We start from the raw sequence: 24,598 nt of genomic DNA, 5'->3' as shown, positions 1-24,598 counted from the left end.
GCCTGCTCGTTGTAGGATTTACTAAATCATCCCAAACAGACATTTGTCCAGCCTCTGGTTGAAGACTTCCATTGAAAGAGAACTCACCACCTCCTGTGGTAACCTGTTCCACTCATTGATCCCCCTCACCGTTAGAAAGTTTTTTCTAATATCTAATTTCTGTCTCATCCCTATCAGTTTCATCCTATTGCTTCTAGTCTTTCCTTGTGCAAATGAGAATAGGGCTGATCCCTCTGCACTGTGACAGCCCTTCAGATATTTGTAGACCGTTATCAAGTATCCTCTCAGCCTTCTTTTTTGCAGGCTAAACATTCCCAGATCCTTTAACCGTTCCTCATAGGACATAATTTGCAAACCGCTCACCATCCTGGTAGCTCTTCTCTGAACTTGCTCCAGTTTATTGGTCTTTTTTAAATTGGGGTGCCCAGCACTAGATACAGTATTCCAGATGAGGTCTCAATAAGGAAGAGTAGGCAAGAATAATACATCTTTTAATACATCCCAGAATTGTGTTTGCCTTTTTGCTGCTGCGTCGTACTATTGACTCAACTTCAGTATGTGATCTATTAGTATACCCAAGTCTTTTTCACATGTGCTGCTGCTTAGATCAATTCCTCCCATTCTGTATGTGCTTTTTTCATTTTTCTTGCCCAGATGTAGGACTTTGCATTTCTCTATGATAAATACCATTCTGTTAGTCACCACTCACTGTTCAAGCTTTTCTATATCTTTTTGAATCCTCTCTTTCTTCTCTAATATTAGCTATCCCTCCTAGCTTTGTGTCATTGGCAAATTTGATCAGTTTCCCCTCAAATTCCCTAAGAATACATGATAAATTACCAAATATGCACTTGAAGAAAGAGCTATTCAGAGCCAGGACACCTGACTCACATTCTCCAGGATCTGTATCTTGTGGCGAGCAAGACAACACTACACTTCCCATGCAGTATTGGTCGTTTCAACATGTAAGGCACACCAGAAACAATGTATAGTCAATACAGGACACTGAAAACATGTGATACAGCTAGCAGCCGGTGTGAACCCACCATGCCAGTGACTGATTTGACTTGGGTTACTCCTGAAGGCAGCACCTAGGGGGTACCCAAGTTGTCACCCTTTAACCCTTTCAATTTGGATACAATCTGCACTGTAGGGGTCCTAAGCCATTACCCCAGGAGGTCAAAAATAGCCTAGCACGGTACCAGAGGAACAAACATCGATGTAGTTGATATACAAAGCTAAGGTTGTGACAGGCAAAGTTCTTGCACAACAGGGAGGCAGGCAGAGAGTTAGGGCAGGCAGAAAATAGATATTTTGTGGTCAGGGTACAAGCCAAGGTGTGGACAGGGAAAGACGAAAAAGCTGGATGAATCAAGCATTGGTCATACCAGTAGTCAGTGAGAATACAATAGCACGATTGCAGAACCATGTGGAACCAATTGCTCAGGTGCTGTCCAGTGGGGGAGGATGCCTAAAATAGGATATAAGATATATCCAGATTGGCTGGGGAAGGAAACCTGAATGCACACGCTGGCCCTTTAAGAAACAGGGAGAGCAAGCATGTGCACCCTAGGGGCAGAATTGACAGGGTCCCTGACTGACTGGATGGTGCAGTGTCTGCCGCACATGACACAAGGGAGATGTTACGGACCATAACGGGCAAAGGGAGGAGGTAGGATAAGCCGCCATCTGAGACTGCCAACTATAATACAGCCAAAAGTGCACAACTGCATGGAGGCCCAATTTTGTTTGCCAGTAGGCCTTCCCTAAATGGTGAAATCAACTACTTATAGTTTTATTCCTAGACTATGTCCATACATACACTTTGCTACTAGAAACAGTCATTTTGGACTGTAAAAGTTGAATATAATAACTCTATATATCCCATGTAAAGTAGATTTCTCCTGCCTTCAAGTGAACATACGTAAGTCAAAACAAAAATGAAGACAAACCTTGATATATAAAGCATATATAATACAGTAGAATACAGTATAGTTGTTTATATTATATTGCACAGCATTATATAGTGATCAGTGGCTTCACAAAGGTTGTGAATCCTTCATAAGCACCAACATAATCATATTACACCCTGACATATTGCACTCTTAGTAGCGTATGTAGAACAGACAGGAAGATTCTTATCCTCTTGTTACTATAATATTGTGACATATAAATGACACCCGTTCAGTGTTAACGCACATGTGATATTATCCTACTCAATTAGAGGTGATGTTGTTGTAAACATTACAGAATAAGTCTACCCCAAGGCCTCCTCTGTGAGTCACTCCGCACGGGATAATTGGTGCGGAGCAATGTTACAGCAGCTCAACATGGATTACTTTTGTATTTATATTATCATTATTAGCACATAAAAAAACAGTAATTATGAGCTGCGGTGACATCAATCAGTGGACTATCTTCAGGCTATGTAATCCCTGGATGGTACACATCCAGAACTACTAAAGTTCAAAAAGGGAGTTGTGCTCATTAAAAATTCCTCCAAATTAGGCTAACTCTATTCCATCGCTGTGTCCCCTGGAAATCAGCACACGTAAACAGAGAGACCCTTTTCAGACGGCTCTGTGCGCATGCGCTCCCATAGAGATGAATGGGAGAATGTGTGCACAGAGCCATCGGAAAAGAGCAGCAAATGTAGTTCTGCAAAGATGGCCGCCCCCATAGTCATGTTAAGGCAACAGAATAAAAATTCTGCAGTCAGAAAATAAAAACATTAGAATTATGGAATATCTTTCTCTGTCAAATTTTAGCCCCTTAAGGGCGAAGGATACAGTCTAGTGATGAGCGAGCATACTCGCTAAGGGCAATTGCTCGAGCGAGCATTGCCCTTAGCGAGTACCTGCCCACTCGAGAGAAAAGGTTCGGCTGCCGGCATGGGCGACAGGTGGGTTGCGGCAGTGAGCAGAGGGAGTGGGGGGGGGGGGGAGAGGGAGAGAGAGATCTCCCCTTGGTTCCTCCCCGCTCTCCCCCGCAGCTCCTTGCCCGCCACCGGCACCCGAACCTTTTCTCTCGGGCTGGCAGGTACTCGCTAAGGGCAATTGCCCTTAGCGAGTATGCTCGCTCATCATTAATACAGTCCCTTTTTTTCTCCTCTCTAGTTTCAAAAAAATTGTAATTCTTTTATTTTTCCGTCAAAGTAAGTATCTGAAGGCTTGTTTTTTGTGGGGTGAGTTGGATTTTTCAGTGGTACTATTTAATGTACCATATAATGTAGTGAAAAACTTTAAAAAGTTTCTAAGGGGACTGAAATGAAAAAAAAGACGCAATTCCTCCATGTTTGGGGGAGAGGGAAATTTGTTTTTACGGTATACATACTGCCGCAGTCCTGTAGTTTCTATTGGTCCCATTTTGGAGTACATACGACTTTTTGATCTCTTTTAATCCCATTTTTTCTTGGCATGGGGGGGGAGGGGGGTAGACAAGTGCAATTCTGGTCATGTGTATTTTTTTTCTCTGACGACATTCACCGTGCGGGATAGTTGATGTATTACTTTGATAGATCAGACTTTTATGGATGCAGCGATACTAATTATGTTTATAGGTTTGATTTGCTATTCTTATTATAAATAACAGCTGCCACCTGCTGTGTATGGAGGGGGATCAGCTTCCGCTCCATACAAACCCTCTGCCTCTATGATGCAAATATACGTCATGTGGCCTTAAAGGGGTTGTCCCGAGGCAGCAAGTGGGTCTATACACTTCTGTATGGCCATATTAATGCACTTTGTAATGTACATTGTGCATTAATTATGAGCCATACAGAAGTTATCAAAAGTTTTATACTTACCTGCTCCGTTGCTGGCGTCCTCGTCTCCATGGTGCCGACTAATTTTCGCCCTCCGATGGCCAAATTAGCCGCGCTTGCGCAGTCCGGGTCTTCTCCTCTTCTCTATGGGGCTCCGTGTAGCTCCGTGTAGCTCCGCCCCGTCACGTGCCGATTCCAGCCAATCAGGAGGCTGGAATCGGCAATGGACCGCACAGAAGCCCTGCGGTCCATGAAGACAGAGGATCCCGGCGGCCATCTTCAGCAGGTGAGTATGAAGACGCCGGACCGCCGGGATTCAGGTAAGCGCTGTGCGGGTGGGTTTTTTAACCCCTGCATCGGGGTTGTCTCGCGCCGAACGGGGGGGGGGTTTAAAAAAAAAAAAAACCCGTTTCGGCGCGGGACATCTCCTTTAAGGGGATAATTAGTTAAAAAAATATAGGTGATACATTCTCTTTAACACTCAAACAATATGAAACGTGCACCACCTGTAAAAGAAAGTACATTTGACGTCAGCTTCTCATTGCTGTATACAAAAACAGAGACCCTTGAAGCTCCACAAGGATGTCGACCATATACAGTTTCCCCCGACTAATATTAAGGAAACCAGTGTGATAGTACACAGCTATCTCTGTATAGGTAGACTGACCAAAAGGTCCACATTCAAAGTTCCAATCTGCTGCAATCTCTACCAAATGTAGACGTGGCGAGAGAGATGTCCACGTAATCTTCATTTTTATGTCCTTTTATTTATTTAGAACTTTTTAGTTATTTATTCTATTGTTTATACCGGAACAACATCTATGGAGACCGATGAGCAAAACAAGCATGGAAGCCCCACAAAAATGTTTTCTAGTTGTTTTTTCTAGTTTTTAGTAATTATAGTGCAGGAGTGTCCACAATAATCATTTGATGCAATGTGATTTGACAAGACTGTGTTGTGAACCTGAGGACTCCCTGACTACTCCTGCACAGTCGTGAGCAGCCAGCTGAATGGACTGCAGCCAGTTCATGCTGCTATTTAGTAGCAAAGTCTGTTATACAGGTTATTTATTAAAATGATTATCAGTGCACACTTCAGCACTATTGTAGAATTGTTTTTCTACATACTTGGAGGTACACTAGGACTAAGATATGAATATCAAATTGGTGGAGGTCTACCGATCAGCTTTTTGAAGATGCCAAAGCCCTCATGTAAGTGCTGTGGCCTCTTTTCAGGCATGTGACGCCATGTTCATTGGTCACATAATTTGATGGCAGCTCAGCCGGATTCAAATAAATAGGATTGAATTGCGCATACCAGACACAGCCGCTATACAATGCATGGTGCTGTGCCTGGTATGCACTAAGGAAGCCGTGTCAAATAGCTGAGCGGCAGACCCCACTAATCTGATATTGATGACCTATATTAAGGATAGGTCATCATTATCTTACTTTTGGAAACCCCCTTTAAGCAAGGAGGAAAATGGAAATTAATCCTGTGATAGTAGAGTGTCTTCCAAATAATGATGCCATACAGTGGCTACATAGTACTGACATACAATATTTACATAGCACTAACTCAATCTTTGGCAAAGCTTTGAACTGACCTACTAGAAGGAAACTTTTGTGTGGTTACTCAAGTATAGGAAAGACCATGATCAGTTGAATACATATAAGTATTGTTACTGAAAATCCTTTAAGGAGTATACTCTCAATTAGGAATTTAATTTTCTCCGCACTGCACCTACACAGTGAGTATGAGCTTAAATAGAGCAATGACCGAGCATGCAGACTGCCATTTCATTCAGTTCTGTGGGATTGCCAAAGAGAAGTTGAGTACAGTGGCCATTCGTCCCATGAAAATGATGAACCCCACTGTAATTCACAACTTGTGATGGATCCAACAGTGTTATGGCTTCTGTTTATGAATAGAAGCCACAATCAAGTGGCAATATGTCATTATTATAGCGTAACAGTCAATAGGGATGCACTGAAATGGAAGTATCTGCTGCTGTCATGAAATTTCCATACAACTATCTTGTGACAAAATATACAAGGAAACGTGGATAGGACAGTGTTCTCTAACTATTCAGTATCAGTGCATCCCTAAGGAAAAAAAATATCTGGGGGAACCAGATAAAAATAAGTAGTTTTTAATAGCCAATCACATCCAGAACCATTCTTATTTCTCCCCTCCACAGTATAGTCGCATCTATGACTTTACCATCCCTCCCAACTGCAATATAATCACATTCAGACCTGCACCATCCCTCCCCACAACAGTATAATCACATTCAAAAGTGTATAAAGCTCATTCTCCCCCTCTCCCCAAGTAGCAGCCATGTTCAGGGCTTAATTCTCCCCCATGCCATTTGCAAGGCTCACTTCCGCTACCTCACCCCCAGAAGCAACCATTTTCAGTACTCCCTCTCTTCTTACTGCTATCATGCCAAACAGCAGCCATGTAATTTGTCACCCCATCCCCTCCAGCAGCCATGTAATTTGCCAGCCACCCTCTTGCCTGTCCCCAGTAATCAATCTATGTCTTTGTGTTTTTTTTATAGTTTTCATCTTTTCTCCTGTTCTGCTCCTCTCTTGTAAGGCAACGTGAATGTATGTCATGGGTGGTACTTTTGTCTGGCGTGTTCTCTGGTCCCAGGCCTGGGTCCTTTTGGATGGAAGTATTGGGGACGGAAAGTGACTGCAGTGCATCTACTTCTCATTTCCTAGCCCGAATGTTGGAGAACTCTTGTAGATGCTCACAGCCCCTCAGTTGGGAATCCATTGCATAGGGTAACAGAAGAAAAAGCATTCATGAATGTCATGAACAACATGCAATGGTTGCTACAATGTAGCTGCCTTGTGTGGATCCCCTAAAAAAATCCTGTAGGGCAAAACTTAAAGAGCAACTCCTCTTTTTTGTACAATCGTTTACAATATTGCATTGTTAAAGTCTGCAAGATGTTAGAAAAACGGCATGAGGGAGCGGTCCATGACAGAGGAACTCCAAGCATACAGTAGCAGAGATGACATTTCTGTGTGAAGAAATGCCCCTCTAATTCCGGCTCTGCACTTTGCACAGTGTCTCAGTTTTACCTGGATTGTTCCTTTAAGTAACTTTGTAAATGTTCTGCATTGCTTATTTTGCAATGATTTTGGGATGTGCTTGTGTAAAGCGAAAAATTGGTTTCCTGTTAAAAGAGAGTAGTGTGTTGTGAGAGCTCTGATGACAGTTACACAATTAGCTGAGCTGTTAGGTTTAGAATTGTGGAAAAAGCTATATATTTGCATTTTTATGTAAATTTCATATAAGGTCTTGAATCCTATTTTACAATGGGATGTTTTTTGCCATGGTCACTACAAAAACTGCAATAAGACCGCAGTGTTTGAAAACAGCCTCTACTGGGTTTTCTGTACATCTCATCCATGAATTCTTTGTATTATGCACTTTTGTCAATTTGCCTCCTTCTAGATGATTTATGTTCAGTTGAATGGAAACACTTGTCGCCAACATCTGAAATTTGGCTAGTTCCACTTTAAGGAACAGTTCAATAAACGGTTGCAGAACTTGGTTCACACTTGCTTGGCTTCCAGGTGTCTATATGTGCCCTGAACGTGCAATATGTTATTTTTAGTCAATGGAAACTAAGTTCACCTTTCAATTCACATTAAAGGTGAAGTAAGTCTCACACAGGGACATTAATTTTTATCCTTTAATCGTTCACTTTTTGAATTACAATATGTCTGCTTTATAGGAAATGAAGAATACTTATATATGAATAGTTGCAGGCTTCACTTTACATTCTAATTGTTAAAAGTTTTATTGTCATTTTATAAAACTTTTAGACACTGTTCTATTATATGCAAATAGTGTAGAAAAGCAGCTCATTCACACCACTAACTGTTTGGTGTTTTCATTTTAACCACGACCTGATGGTTGCAAGTTTAATCCCCGCGTGGTTCAGGTAGCCGGCTCAAGGTTCATAGAATCATAGAATGGTAGAGTTGGAAGGGTCATTAGGTCATCAGGTACAACCGCCTGCCCAGTGCAGGATTCACTAAATCATCCCAGACAGATATTTGTCAAGCCTTTGTATGAACACTTCCATTGAAGGAGAACTCACCACCTCCTGTGGTAACCTGTTCCACTCATTGATCATCCTCACTGTCAACCTTAAGGTTAAAGGTCCATTTACACAGGACGAGTGTCGGGCAAACAATGCCCGACACTCATCCCTGTATCCCCGTGCTCCCGTGCTCCTGCACGGGAGCTAGCGGAGCTGGCTGGGTCACAGAGCGGCCAGCAGGGGAGCGGGGCAGTGCAGGAGATTTCTCTGCTCTCACCCCCCTCCTCCCCTCCATTGAAATAACACAGTGGCCGTTCGCTACTGAACAGCCACTGTTTAAACTGTATCATCGCTCATCTTTTATGCAGCATGAAAGATCAGCGATGAAGCTCATCACTCATCGGGCTGTTCATTAGCAAACGGCCGCTGTGTTATCTCAATGGAGGGGAGGAGGGGGGTGAGAGCAGAGAAATCTCCTGCACTGCCCCGCTCCCCTGCTGGCCGCTCTGTGACCCAGCCAGCTCCGCTAGCTCCTGTGCAGGAGCACGGGAGCGCAGAGACACAGGGATGAGTATCGGGCATCATTTGCCCAACACTTGTCCTGTGTAAATGGGCTTTACTCAGCCTTCCATCCTTTCGAGGCCGGTAAAATGAGTACCAAGCTTAGTGGGGGGTAATAAATAAATTACATGAAAGCACTGCAGAATAAATTGGCACTATACAAATAACAAACTTTTTAAAATGTTCATGTTTTTCCTTCAGTAGCACAATGCATTTAGAACTATAACTCCTCACAGGCTATACACCTACATTAAAACTCCATTGCTATAAATTAAAGATTCTAACCATACCCTCAAAGATACAAAGATCTCAAGAGTCATAAAAGCAAAGGAATGTTTCACTTGATGTAAGTCAAAGGAAACAAATCCCAACCAATGCCATTTTCAGACACGTCTCATTGATCTTTATTTTGTAAAGTTTCCCTTTAAATATTTATTTTCCTGTTTTCTGTCCCAGAAAAATGGTCGTATTGTCAAAGTAACCAATTAGAGTTCATCATACGTTTTGCATATTGTTTTTGAGAAATAAGAAGAGGTCTCTAAATTGTTGCTATGGGAAGCAAAGATACTTGTTTCCTGAGACCCTTTAGATACACGAGGTCCATAGTTTATATCATCTGTGCATTTCAAAATAAAAACCTGAGGGTAAAGGTAAAGTAGATTATAAAAGCTTTATTTACTAAGATCTAGAAAATCCCTTTAATATAGAACCACATTGTAATTAATGCCCAGATAAATGTGCAACCACAGAAACCAACCGTGCGGATCAGGGTTTGTTTCCATGGTTGTTGAGGCTGCTGAGAACACTTTTGACCACATTCTGTTTCACTTCTGTCTTTCACACCAGATTTCAGGCCAAACCCAGACCAAGATTACACAATGTAGTCACTGATCGTACGGTAGCTGTGCCCTACCAGAACTAAAGTGAAAAGCAACCAACACACAAGCATCAGTCGGAGGCACTGACCTGCATGCAATATATTTTCATGAGTTGAATAAAAAAGGAAATACAGATCAAGTCTTTATATAGTAATGACAGGCTGGAAATTCCCTTTAGGTTTCAGTTCCCTATATTACAATTTGAAATATAGGCATTGTGTAAAATTGCCAACTTTTCTCTGTTAGTTTCATTGTTGGCATTGTTGTATGTTAGATTCTTTTTCACCATTTCCCTTTTTCCTCTAATGCGCCTATTACAAAAGAGAATATCATCTGTTTTTGCCAAGCACATTGGTAGCTACAATCTAAGAATCCTAACCTGGGGTTCACCGTTCCCTCTTTAATATTTTAATATTCCTTCCATGTAATTAAACCCCCAAGAATAATGAGAGCAGTAGATCAAGAGTTGTCAATCAAAGGATGGATTTTAGGAAATGGATGGCAACTGAATGTATAAATGTTAAGGCCGACTTCACACACTGCATTTGGCTGCATTTTATTTACTAAGGACCTTAACAGATGGGTTGATTTTGTCTCGTTATGCGGCCATGAAAATCATAACGGGATGAAACAAAACCATTGTTTTTAATGGTTTCGTTTTCACTAGCAGTATTCTTGCGTGTTAATAGTACATACAAGAACAGATAGGCGTCACGTCACTACAAACATGCGGTAACTGTATTCCTGAAATAAACGCTCAGGAACTGTTCACATCACAGAACCCAGAAAGCAAATAGTAAGTGGACAGAAGAAAACAAAGAAGAGAACTATCCCTATGGAACTCTAGCAAGTGATAGTCCGTACCTAAATAAATAATGAATGGATCGTCCTGAGAAGGACGCACTCACGCTGGAACCTGGGGCTCTCACTATCCCTGACCTAGAGATAAATATATCCCAAAACCAGTGTACACACTCCACTATAAATTAAACACAGAACTTGTGTTTTAGGCTGGGTTCACACAGGGCGGATTCCCGTCGTAAATCTCGCGGATTGGCCGCAGCAAAAACTGTGAGATTTCCGCCGGGATAACTGCCGCGGTTTAAGCCGCGGCGGCTTTGAAGCGGCCCGGCCGCATGCTTTTTTACCTTGTGGCCAGCGCTCCCATAGAGGAGAGCGCAGCCACAACGTAAATAAACTAAAAAAAAAAAAGTAAATAGACATGCTGCTTCTTTTGAAACCGCGGCTGCGGCGGCCGCAGCCGCGGTTTCAGCCGGATTTACCACAGCGGATTAGCCGTCCCATGTGGACGAGGTTTCTGAGAAATCTCGTCCACATGGCTGGCTAACCCCGAGATTAGCGGCCGCAGGCGGTTTTGCCGCGGGCGGATCTGCCGCGGCAAAACCGCGGCATAACCGCCCCGTGTGAACCCAGCCTTAAGGCTGCTGGAAGGGACACAGAATCCAAACACTGGGTGGGCCACTGAACCCAGCTATTGTCTCCTACACTCCCCGAGACTGCAATCACAATTGACTGGCACAGAACCATGGCTGAATAGGAAATAAAACCCTATTCTGATAGCCCTCAGGTGTGCTCCAACAGTAACAACCCACAACCAGTCCCATCAGTGTCAGAGAGACATCAGAAAAACCAAACCACCAGCAGAGTGCAACTCAAACCGACACAACAATAGGGCAGGACCTATCTTACCGCTTTTTTTCCCCCAAACTCGCGTACATTAGTGCGGAGTTTGAATAAGTCCATATGTGCATGTCCAATGTGCTACATACATCACTGGTTGATCCAATTAAAGTGTACCTTTCACCATTTCACTTTAAGTTGGGCCTAATGAAAAACTTTGCCATGGCTATGGATCATAATGGAAATGGTTTCCAGTATCTGAAGGACAAGTTTGGAAAAACCAAAACGGAAGCCAAAGTAAAAGCAGGAATTTTGTGGGTCTGGAAATCTGCAAATTAATGCGTGATGACACATTCAGATCCAAATTGAGCGTGCTTCAACTCGTCACTTGGGACACATTTAAGCTAGTTGTGCAAAACTTTCTTGGCAACCATTGAGCTGAAACCATGCTGAACTTGTAAGCAACATGTTAGCAGCGTATCAGCAACTCGGCTGCCGAATGTCGCCCAAAATTCATTTCTTACATTCTCACCTGGATTTTTGGGGTGACGTAATGGATGAACATGGGGAAAGATTCCAACAGGATAGTGCCACCATGGAAAAAAGATATCAAGGCCACTTCAACCTCAATATAATGGGCGACTACTGCTGCCTTCTGCAGCGGTCAACAACAGAAACTCACAAGTGCAAAAGCAAGTGTCTAAAGCACTTCTGTACGGTGTATGTGCATTGTGTAAAGACAAGTGAACTTTTTAATTACACGTTTGTTAATGTGAACAAGCTTTTGTAATCTCACAGTTTTGTAGCACAATATAGATATGTAGAGTAGCTGGATAACCAACATAACATCAGTTTCTTGTATCTGCATGAATAGCCAATGACACAGTGTATAACTTCAGAACCCGCTGCCCTAGGCAAAACCCGACTACAGATTTGGTAAAGAACACATGAAATAGCCCAAGTAGCAGACAAAACTTTAAATTTTCTGTGATGCAGTGTAATCAGGCAAAATGACACACTTGTAAAAAATACTATATAAAAAAGTGTAAAACTACAGACATTTTTCATGTCTTTTAAAATGGTAGCAAAACCACTCTATGAAAAAGGTCTATAATGGGTATCTTAAGAGATCTTGCGTTACATAACTGAGCCTGGGATCCCCACCAATAACAGGCGTTGACCTATACGTGGCTCTGGATTTGTTAAGCTTGTTTATCTAAGGGTGCATTCACATAGGCGATTTTAACGTACAATTTCTGTGAACTTGCATGTGAATAGAATCCATTATTTACATTGGGTTAAATTACATTAACGATTTTTTGCTTGCACCAATAATCCTATTTTTGGGTGATTCTGCTGTGAGAATCGACCATTTATTCCTATTGAATCCAAAAAAATGCTTCACACTCTCATGTAAATGCGATTTTTTTTAATGCGAGTCCATTTTACCTATTGGAACCACTTGTGATTTTTTTCACTTGCATGAAAAACACAAGTACATCTGATGCATATTGCGTGTTTATCATATGCATCACATATGATATCGCACTTGCCAGTATTAAAGTATTTTGACGCCACCAGGATTTACTGGTGGAGTCGAGATTGTCAGAGGTTGACGCCCCTGTACATGATTGGCTGGAAGACCTTTTGTGCAGCAGGTTCTGGCAGCACAGTAAGCTTAGGCTGCAGCAAAAATTTTGGGATTCCTTTACCTCCGTTTATTGCCGATCCGTGCATTGGGACACCTAAAACACACTCCCCTCGGCCGTCCACAAGAACAGACCCCGCTGCTATGCAGGCCAGCTGAAACACCTCCGGCGTTGGACCAAAAGAAGACTCCCCGCTTACATTAATAGAGGTCTGTATATATGTCTCTTGTTGGCCCCGCGCAGGAGACAGGGCTTTCCGGCAGCAGGCAAGAGCAACGCACCCTGCTGTGTGTGTGACAGAGCTGAGTACAGCTGTGAGGGGACATAGCACTCACAGAAGTGCCCCAGCCCCTACAAATAACTGATTGTTGGGGGTGCCAAGAGCTTAAGCCCACAGGTCTGGCATTCATTGCCTATGCTAAGGGTATGTCATCATTTTTAAATAACCGAATAATTCAAATCTGCACAAATGACCAAGGCTAATAAATAGACCATTTATAAGAAATAATGTTATTTCCCACTTTTGCAATCATGTATCTCATGTCTATATCCTGATCCCATTCATTTGTTTGCTGAATAACCTAAACTAATGCCATAGTTTAATCAGTTTTTATCGGTTGAATCATGAGACTGCTTTTTTCATTCACTGAATGCGAATTTGTCATCAGTTTTAGTTTAGATCCATTGACTACATTGTTTGGGGGAGGGCACCAATGAACTCAAAAATATATGTCTGCTTTTGCCTTCTTAGGCCGCTTTCACATGGCAGTATTTGGTCAGAGTTTTTCATCAGTATTTGTAAGCAAAAGCTAGAACTCAGTCCAAAACATGGAAGACATGTAAATCTTTCAATTATGCTTTTTTCTTTGCAGTCTCCACTCTGGTTTCGTCTTACTGACCAAAATACTGCCGTGTGAAAGTAGCCTTAAGGTCCTTTTACACGCAAAGATAATCTTTCAAACGGCTGAAAGATTGAAAGATTTAGCGATGTATTTGCATAAAGTGTTAATGGCATTAATGGATACATTTTCAGCGATAATCGTTGTGTGTAAAGGGGCCTTTAAAGTCAATAGAAAACAAATGAATAAACACAAAACAAAGAGTTAACATATCCTATGCGTCATTTGTCCAACAGTGGTTCCAATGAGTTAAGAGGGGTACTGCTAAGAACTTCAAACCCTGTTTATATACCCTATTAGGGCATGAAAATCATAGAGAAACGGCCCCTGCTCTGGATTCCTTTCTTCAAGCTGGAACAGAGAGGCTGAAATTTTGCTGGATTCTGAGCTGTCGTTGTATTACAAGGATAGCCAATCATCTGGAGTCAATGGCGTATCACTAGGGATTGCAATTGTGACCCGGCCCCCAAGAAAATGGGGGTCCTAAAACCCCCTGCCAGATACACTCTCACCGCCGAGGCCCGTGGCCCGGCTGTGGGTGACGCTGGGGGAGGGAAGGGCTGTTATCCTGGCAGCCAGCTGCCAATTGCAGGCTGCAGACCTCCCCGGATCGCTTCTCCTTTCCACTGATTGACTGCAGTTGTGATTGGGCACAACTACAGTCTATCAGTGCACTGGCAGCCACGTAATTGGTCTGGCCTGCAGTGCACTGACCAATCACGAGTCCGGCAGTGGAGGAGATGGTAAGTACTGTAATCTATCTATCTATCTATCTATCTATCTATCTATCTATCTATCTATCTATCTATCTATGGCTGGTATAAGTTATACATCTCCCTGTATATAATTGCACACTTTACACACAAATAAAAAAAACACATTAAAAAAAACAGATAGTAAAACAAAAATTAAAATTTTCTAATCTGTTTTTATTTTCTGATGGTAGATTTTTGCATTCTATTGTCTCTATATGACTATGGGGCTGCCATCTTGCCTTTGCTGCATTTAACAGCATTCATAGATGCTTTACAGCAGAATTAATGGATTATAAACACAACGGAGAAGAAGTGGGCCTTTGGAAGACCGTTCATTGTATTCCTGTCTGTGATGAAAATGAGATGACTGCCGACAGGTTTTCTCTGCAGAGCAGAAAGTCTCTGCCTATTATGAATTTTAGTGGTCAAATGGCAGAATTTTAGGATTTCTTTTTAAATATAAATTGTGACATTGAAAGTTAAAATAAATGTAAACTGTAAAAGTTCTTAAAAAATATGTTGAACAGAAAACATAATTTATACAAGGCGTCATTTTTTGATGGGACATTCCCTTTAAAAATCATAAAAAGGAGTGAGACCCATATTTCCAGTGATGATTTGGATGTTACCCTCTCTATGAGTTCTCTTGTTTGTGTAGTAGAACTATTTGAAGGACTCTACGTATATCGCGTGTTGTATGACAGATATTATTAATAGTGGCTGTAAACATAGGATGTGTCATCCTTTCACTATTTCTCATTGTTCTCACTATTTTTACTCTAAGGTTCCTCTAGTCTGTGAACCTGTAGTTCCAGTTTACCACTTCTGTTACCAATTTAATTCTCTGTGGAAGGAGAAGAAAAAGATCCTTCTTTGAAATGACATAGGCATGAAATCTATATTACATTACCATACATATTAGTAAAAGAGTAGATGAAGTAATTATAGCAGTAATTAGAAAATTTGATATTAATTGTATTTTAATGCAGCTACATTGTTGCATATTTGGGGTGTTTTGGTCTGCCCTTTGCCCTGAAGGATATAAAGACTGAGACGTAAAGTTCAATATTAATGAATTGGATTATACAAGTTCCCTTCAACCTTGTGTATCTATTAAAGGGGAATTATTTTGCTGTTATTTTTGTCTTCTTTCCAGTTAACCTTAAAGAGAACCCGCCATTTCCTCATATCAGCAGGGCTGGCTGCATAGCTCTACAGCTGGTGTCCCACTGACTCTAACAATGGTTCTTCTTTTCCTCTACTTTTTTTTGTTCCCCTTTACGGACTCTTCTTAGTTTCTGTGTGAATGTGTCATGTTTAAGGTTAGCATTGGGACTGTGTATTAACAGCCATATACACATAGCTGTCAGTCACTGATAGGACCGCCCATTGGACTGTTCAGCTCAGAATGTGCAGAGGTATAAATGAATACAAGTTCTACTCAATCATTTCTCCATAATACTATATATCGGTCTGCTCAGCTCCTCCTGCTCTATAACATAATGCCTGCAGTTTGGACAGCATGTACAAGCTGACAGATTCCCTTTTATATAACCATACTGTTACTGAATAAAATCCAATATAGAATGACCAATATGACTATACATAGCCCAAATAATACCGCCAGACCAATTGTAAAACTGAATGTGGATTTTGATGCTAATTTTGCTGCGCATCCTTACCAAAATCTGCCACACCCTTATAAAGCAATAATGCCCCACATTAGAGCCCCCTTGTGTCGTTATAATGCCTCCCTCTTGAGAGCTACCTTACATGATACTGATGATGTCCCCCTTCAGTGTCCGATGTAGTTGATTACAATGATAGAGCAGGAAGTCAGAGGCTACCTTCTTTACCATTTACTGTCACTGGAACAGAAAATATGCATAAAACAACCCCTTTACCCAAACATTGCGATCCCTTAATGCTCAATCTCCCTCTGTCACAGTCCTGGCACAGGTGGCACTTGGGATACTGCATTAGAGATCAGGGACATATGCCCCGGACCACCATAGCTAGTGAGGCCACTGAGTGAGGGTTGAAACCTATCAGACTTTTATATTACATCCTGTGGATATGCTATAAAAGTCTGAAATAGGGACATCAAGTTAAGTCTATGTCCCCTATAGTGTACTCTACACTAACTGGCAGGGGTAGGGGCCACAACAAGGTTCCTTAGGTAAGATGGATGTGACTGACTGTCTTCAAATGGCTATTATAATGTCTGCTAATAGGGGAAAGTTATTTAATTAAATAATATCAGGGTCAGAGAGCCAAAGAGGTTGTTAGCTTTTTTTCTATTACATTAAAGGAGTATTCTGGTTGTTACAAATTATCTAACTGTTACCAGCTGATTAGTGGGAGTCAGACCACTGGACCTCCACCAATCCCGACAACTGGAGTCTGATCAGTCCCGAAATGAATGCAGCAAAGGTTGCACAAGTACACCACTGCTCCATTCACTTCAATGGGAGCGTCAATGACTGCCAAGCACTTACACTTGGAAATCTCGAGTATTCTCATTGATATGAATGGAACAGTGGTGTGCTTGTACAAGCTCCACTGCATTCATTTCAGGACTGACCAAACCCCCTTTCTTGAGATCGGTATTGGTCCCAGCGGTCGTGAACCCACTGATCAGCTAGTTATCCCCTATCCCATGGACTGGTCACGTGGGTGGTTTCCACTGCTCACTGTCAATCACGTCTGACATTACCTATTGACAGTAAGTAGTTGGGACTCCCCACTTGACACATTCACAAATTCTGAAACTAAGACAAGTCCATATGGGAAAATGGGAGGAAGTAGAGGGAAAAGAGAGACATCATTAGAGTCAGCAGGACCACAGCTGAAAAGCTATGCAGCCAGCCCCACTGACATAAGGACAAGATAAGTCCTTTTAAAAAAAAAGTTAATTAATGAAGACAACCCCTGTCAATTTGATTTATTAGGACATCATAAAGGCAGGCTCTTCAGTCACGACCCACCCGTAGTATTATAGATGGAGACCCACAAAAAAAGAAAGAAAGATTGGCTACAATGCTGAACAAGCACCAGGTTATACCCCAGACCCCTGTGCAATACCTCTGTGGGCAAATGAAACTTCCTCCGGCAATATCTGCTGTTTTCAGGCAATGGCTATCTGATCACTGAGGTGGCTTTTAGTTAAACTAGAAGAAACATTTAGGGGTATGTTCACAACCAAACCCAGGAAAAATCTGCAGTATGAAGATTTTGCTGCAGTTTTACCTATTTCAATACAACACAACTATTTCAAGAGAAAAGGGTTAGTTTCACTGAGTTGTTCTAATACACGCCATGGCCTTCATTTCATATTTAACAGCGATTTTATTGTGTATTTTTTTCAGCCAAATGTTTATTTGAAGTCTATCGTTACATAATACTTATTACATAAAATGCTATTTTATGTGCTATTATTTTCCAGACAGAACACTCTGGGTATGGTATTTTTTTTGCAGTTTTTTTCCCCATAATTATCTGTATGGGAGTTGAAAAATGTCAGAAAAAGCACCTGTTACCTACTGTTAAAAGCATTCCCAGGCAAATTAAAAGGCCATTCCATTCATTTTAAAGCACCAGAAAATAAATATGTGTGAAGGAGCCCTTATGTTGAATTCTCTATGCAGTCTTGGGCCCCCATTTGGCCAGAATCTGTCCTTGAGACAGTCAACTAACAGCTCACTGAAACTTTTTGAGACTTATGAATCACTTTTTTAAGCATATTCCCCCCTAGAATATATCTAATTGCAATAATTTCTAATATGAATCCATTGAAAAATCTTTATGATCATCATTAAATATCTATATATGGGTATAGTTTAAAGCAGAAAAGTTCCTTAAGCTGAGGGGTGGTAACCGAGGGTCTAGCCCGCTGTGGGTAAAATGGTTAGAGACGTACACAGTATCATCATAGTGCACAGTCACACACAAGCCTCAGTAGTCGGTATGAAAACGGCCTTTGTCTTTTCCCCCTTATTCTGCTACGATTCCCATCTGACACATGAGAGCTCTAGGCTGCAGACTCCAGTTCTGTTGTTTTGTCTGATTTCATGTGACTTTATGGTACATACAGTTTTCCTTGCTTTTGCAGAACTGCATTTCTGAATATGGCCTTCCAATATAATGTAAATATTGCATATAATACTTAGCCATTCAGTTCTTCCATATATTTCACAATATAAAATACAGAAATGAGACTTAGTTTCCACTAACTACTGAGATTTTAACTAGTAGTTAAGGGCCTTTTACCCATAAATACTGCTTGCCGGATCGGGATCATGTGAAGCTGTACCCAATCAGCTGATGAACGCGCAAATACTTGTTCATCAGCTGATCGCATTTTTTGTGCAACCAAATAAATTACCACTGCCTGCAACACATCCCCCCATGTGAACGGGGATGTGCTGCCAACAATAAAGAAACTGTTAGGGGCACAAACAATTCTATGTACACTATCCTACTAAAAGTAATTGGAAACCTGAGCAGGAATCAAAAGTAGTATTTATTTACATATGGTAATACTTCGTGGGGCACCTTTCGCACTAATGACATCGGATATCTCAGTGGCAGACTTTCTACTAACGTCTGATACACGTATGCTGCTATGTCCCTCCATTCAACCTGCAAATGTCTGTCAAGTTCTCTCAAGGAAGATGCTCTGGCCCAACTACAGTGATGCAAGTAGCTTCATCATTGGACAGTTGAGCAATGGAAGAACATTCTATGGAGTGACAAATCACGATACTCTGTCTTCAAATCAGATGTCTATACTTGGGTGTGGGAGAGGTCTGATGAACACCTTTTGCCCAAGTGTGTTGTGCCAACAGTTAAGTACGGCAGAAGTTCCGTCATAGTCTGGGGATATGTTACATGGCATGGTCTCGGTCTGCTGGTTGTAGTTAAAAGAACCATGAATACGGAGGTGTACCTTGACATTCTAGAAAATACTGGGCTACCAACAATGTAGGGATACTCTGGAAATGCTCAGCAATACACCTTGTCACAACAAGGCAACAAGGCAACACACCTTGTCACAAATCAAATGCTGCTTTACGTAGGCTTGAGGATATGGATGTTACACGATTGGGCTTGTCTGCACAGAGTACTGAACTGAACCCTACTCAACATCTTTAGGATGAAATGGAACATGGGGTCAGGAAATATGAACAGCGCCCATCTTCTTTGAAAGAACTTGAAAGAAAATTGCAGGATGAATGAAGGGAAATACCATCTGAAGTGTATCACACATTAGTAGTAAGTATGCCACGGGGAGTATCCAATGTCATTAGGGTCAAATGAGCCCCACTAAGTATTAACATATGTAAATAAATACTACTTTTGATTCTTGTTCAATCACTTTTGGTAGGATAGGGTACGTCTGTTTGTCCCCCGTACATTCTGTGTGCACATGATGTCCTTGGAACGGTATATTATACAAAATGGTACAAACACCCGACCTAAACGACTAGATAGATGCTTGCTGTAGAATTTCAGGTATAAAAACAACACAACCTTCCCAAATAAATTCCAAATGGGATGGAATTCAGTCTCTACCTATATCATCTCCATCTTGCTGTTACTAATACCTCCATACTTATTGGAGTCTAGCGTGGAGCATGACACATGACCTCCATAAAATAATAGATGCAAATGCAAGTACAGTAGAGAGTTCAGGCACCGCTACAGAAGCCCTTCATACAACCGACCGTGTGGATGACCATGAGCATTATGTACAAAGCAGGATATCTTTAAAGCATGATCAATACCAGTAAGGGCGTTTTTAGATGACTTTATAGCTCCCAGTAGATGTCTAATAAAGAAATAAAAGTCCCATTTTATGAGTGGTGTGTAATTTAAGGTGTAATTACTCAGAATGGTATTACAGCTGTAAAAATTGAGTGAGAGCGGATTCACACACTGCATTAAAAAACAAAACACATTTTTGTGGCAGTTTTCCGTGCAGCTTTTTGATCCACAGCCAGAAGTGATTCAAAAGTAATGGGCATTATAAAGAAAGGACATCTACTTCATCCTGCGGGATCCACTTGTAGCTTTAGCTTAAAAGAACTACAGTGGTGTTTTTCCAAAAAGCTAAAGCCACAAGTGGAATCAACAGAAGCTATAAGGCCACACTCAGGCTGCCTTCAAACTGGCGTGAAAATCGCGCAAGATTTGTGCTTTGTGAGACGCACAAATATGAACCCCGTTTTTTGCATTGGGCCATACACATTAGCAATGCTGTTTTGCATGTCAGGAAACAAATTGCGGCAAGTTCTATCTGGCTGCGGGATCTCACATCGCATCCCATTTGCTTATAATAGGCCGCGGCAGCAGTGCCAACCCCATTGAAAGCAGAAGGAGAACTCTGTGATCCTTTGCCACAGCTGTGACAGCCGCGGCAGGGGATTCCTTACATCCCCGCAGTGATGAAAGGCTGTTTTCATATGAAAACTCCTCACTTCCAAGTGACTTTCACATGGTGGGGAGCGTAATATGGGGGCGATATTCATAGGAGTTCAGTGGTTTCGTTTTCACTGCGGGGATTTCTCAGCAGTGAATACTACAGCCGAGAAAATGCAGGACATGCCCCATCTTCCCCGCATATAGTAACTACATGGTGCGGGGAAGATGGAGCAGCCGCTATGTTCCTGCTTCTTTTTTCAAACTCCTACGCTCTGCCACAGAGTTTGAACTTCCGTTTGAGCAACTATGCTGAGCAGTGCCGAACGTGGTTGCGCCCATGACACTGCAGATTCTAAATCCCCACAATGTGTATTTATGCTGCAAATTTATGCTGCACAAACTGCCCCGTGCAAAACAAGGGTTAAATCCCAAAGTTGATCCGCAATTAAAAACGTGGCCAAATCTGTCCTATTTAGGTGTGAATTTGGCCACAGTTGATTTCCAGTGTAATTGCTGCAGCTTTTTGCAGCAGAATGCCCCCAGCGATTATTCCACGTGTGATGGCAGCCTTAGGGCGCCTGCACACAAGCGGAAATTCCATGGCGGGATTTCCCGTGGAATTTTCGCTGCTGGAAGCCTGCATACGATGGCGTTAACAAACGCCATCCTATGCAGACGGCCGCGATTTGGAACGCGCAAAATCTTGCGCAGCAAACAAATCGCGGCATGCTCTATTTCTTGCGAGCCCCGCACAGAAATGTCACTCACCCACCGCCGTCTCCGGTCTGCGCATGCGCCGGCAGCCAGAGCCGCGGGCGCGGGTGAGTACGCGCTGGTCCCTGCAGGCGCTCGGGTCGGGTCCCGCGGCGAGAATCATCTGCAGGCGGCCTAAGGGACGATTTCAGACTAGGCTATTGTTACTCTGTATTTGGCCCTTATTTTATGGGCCGTAACACAGAGCTAATGTAAATCTATGTATTTATTTACAAGGTTGTATTTTTCATGGCCATGTTTTAAAGACGCAGCATGACCTAATTTTACCCCCGCATTTACTTTTGTGTGTATTGTGTTCTATTGGGCAAATATGGATCCATATTTACCGAGCAGAAAATAATACCAATGACAGCAAATACAAATGAAACAGCAATGAAACTCAGAAGACGTCCGGTTGTAAGGTCATCTGTAACACCTCCGTATTATGGATCCGTAAAATACGCTTGTCTGAAACAGGCCTAAAGCCAGTGGCACACAAACGGATTTGCCTTGGGGAATCCGCGGTCGGCGTCCACACCGTGAATCCGCAGCAACCACTCCGCAGCAAATACCGTTCAGAGCATGCAATGTAAAATAGCTTTTTCCTACACATTGTGGTTTCCTCCGCTCGTGCAAAATGAATTGCAATTTACATAAGTGGAGGAGAAATCGTGGCATTCTCTATTTACGTGTGGATTCCACATGAACGGCTTCCATTGAAGTCAATGGGAGCCGTCTGACCTGCAGCTCTTCCACAGTTGACATTGTGGAAAGGTCATGGATTCTGCGTCATTGCCCAGCTATCAGTATATGATTAGTATTTGCCTAATAGAAAATACAGAGGCAAATACCGATGACAAATTGGTAACTACGGATGTAATATCTTTTGAAGCCTGTCCGTAATATGGATCCACCTTCCACACGTGTTGTAATACGCTCGTCTGCAACCAGTCTCAGACATTGCTTAAAATAATGACAATTTTTCTGTATCGGTATTGATAAATCTGCCCCAATAAGTTATCTGTTGCTCCATATGTAATAGCGCACCTCTCTGGAGAATGTGGTTTGCTCATCAAGCCTGATCATAATATGAATATGCAAATAGGATTTCTGCACTGCTTATTTGCATAATGACTATATTAACATCAAGTTTCCACTTACTAGATGTTTAACTCTATAGCATTACAATACACTGTATGTAGAAGGTATTTATATAGATGGTTTTTCTCCATGAACTTTAGGATTCGAAATGAGGAACCGAAAACACAAACAAAGTTAAATCAGCACTTAAGAAAGTACACAAAAATTCATAGAAAGATGTAGAAATGTATCTGTGCACATTATACGACTTTTCTGCTACTTCGGCCAATATAACACAACCTGGAACTGTAAAGACACCACATGCCAACACATCACAATCCTATTTCATATCCAATCACTATACAAATAGTGCCGTATAAATCATATCTATGGGACGGCATTGTCTCAGAAGTGCGACATAAGCAGAAAAGGGCTCACAATGTTCGATATATACTGCATATCACTCACAAGACAGTATATGACAGCTATCTGCTCTCGTATATATTCCAAATGTGTGTTTTGGGGAAAAATGACACAATGTTTCACCATATATTGTAAACACAAAATAAGAAGCCCTATCAATGGAAGATAAGTGTCTCACTGTATACGTAGCGCACATATATGTACTATTTTAGAGATATTTCTCACTACCAGCAGTTTGTACATATCGGCTCCAACATGTTTCAATTGGAGTCATCATTATTGAGAAGTTGCTGTGAAAATACAAGTCCCAGCTGTCCCAAATACTGATCAGACTTCTGCCATAACTGCACAAAACTTACCAGTAGCAGAGACGCCAGGTTGCATGGCCCTGGGGTGATGTAGTGAAACGCCATTGGTACATTGAGATTCTTGTTAGGACAAACACCTGAGAGGCTCAGGTCCCCGGGAACTCCAGTTTCACCTGCTGTGCTAGAATTCTGGATGTCACTGTCACCTGCTGCTCCGGTCACTCTCTCATTATCACTCAGAATGAAGTTAGGACTAGACAGATCTTTGTACTTTTAGAGCAACAGGGAAGTGAGACAGTGAAATTACTAATAGGAGCAGCAGTCGTCACACAATTCCCCTCCTCTATTCAAGGCAGGACTTTAACCTTTTATTCTTCTATTAGAATGGCCACCTCCCTTTGCACAGTAGGAAGTTGCATCTTACACAAAGTTAATAACTGAGTTCTGGTAGCAAACTGAGCTCTACTATGTAAGACACCTGCCCTGTATTCAAATACAAGGGGCAGATAAATGACAAAATCAATATACAAGTAGCTCCAGCATACCCCACTGCAGGTGTCTTGTATTTTTACTGAAAGAAGAACCCTAAGTAAGTTGGAAAGCTCGCTGTAACATCATGTATTTTTGTTAGCCATTAAAAGGTATCATATCTACAAGATTACTTGGTTTCTCTCACTGAGAACAATCACACTTTATTTTTATGGAAGCCCGCAGACACACAAACCCTCTATGGCCACTTTCTTACCAGCGTAATATAGCCACATTTATTATAGGGGTCTACGATGCTGTAAGCTTGGGTTTGGGTAGACCTGCAGTCCGTCCAGGGACTTGTCTGTAATACCTGCACAAAAATGTGCCCGTATTATGCATACGTGAAAGTGACCTATGTGTAAAGTCCCAATTACACGGGACGAATGTCGGGCAAACGATGTCCGACACTCGTCCCCGAACATGCTAGCTCCCGTGCTCCTGCATGGGAGCTAGTATCGCTGGTTCGCTCACAAAGTGGCCAGCAGGGTGGTGGGGCAGCTGCAGGAGATTTGTCTCCTCATACTCCCCCGCACCTCTCCATTGACTTAGCATAGTGGCCATTTAATACTGAACGGCTGCTATTTACACTGAACGATGAACGATCAGCTCATTGTCCATCATTTATGCAGCATAAACAATGGATGATCAGCTGAACGATCATCGTTCAGTGTAAATAGCAGCCGTTCAGTACTCAACGGCCGCTATGTTAAGTCAATGGAAAGGAGCAGGGGAGAGCGAGGAGACAAATGTCCTGCAGCCTCCCTGCTGTGAGCCAGTGATACTAGCTCCCCTGAAGCAGCACAAGAGCGAGTATGTGCGGGGATGAGTGTCAGGCATCGTTTGCCCGACATTCATCCCGTGTTAAGG

The 24,598-nt window shown here is 42.1% G+C and overlaps 1 protein-coding gene across 2 annotated transcripts in view; it reads right to left on the bottom strand.

Moving 5' to 3' along the window:
• Window positions 1-23,498, bottom strand: part of PTPRH (protein tyrosine phosphatase receptor type H) — a 132,800-nt gene extending 109,302 nt beyond the window's left edge. For both annotated transcript variants that reach the window (XM_066607753.1, XM_066607754.1), the window contains exon 1: window positions 23,252-23,498. In XM_066607753.1, the coding sequence (XP_066463850.1) occupies window positions 23,252-23,305 (54 nt within the window). In that variant the 5' untranslated portion in view covers window positions 23,306-23,498. The remainder of the gene's footprint in view (window positions 1-23,251) is intronic.
• Window positions 23,499-24,598: the final 1,100 nt, after the last annotated feature.

Source organism: Eleutherodactylus coqui, chromosome 6 (assembly GCF_035609145.1).
Source record: "Eleutherodactylus coqui strain aEleCoq1 chromosome 6, aEleCoq1.hap1, whole genome shotgun sequence".
NCBI classification, from domain to species: domain Eukaryota; kingdom Metazoa; phylum Chordata; class Amphibia; order Anura; family Eleutherodactylidae; genus Eleutherodactylus; species Eleutherodactylus coqui.
Note: the sequence above shows the minus strand (reverse complement) of the source record. Positions and strands in the feature narration are given on the sequence as shown.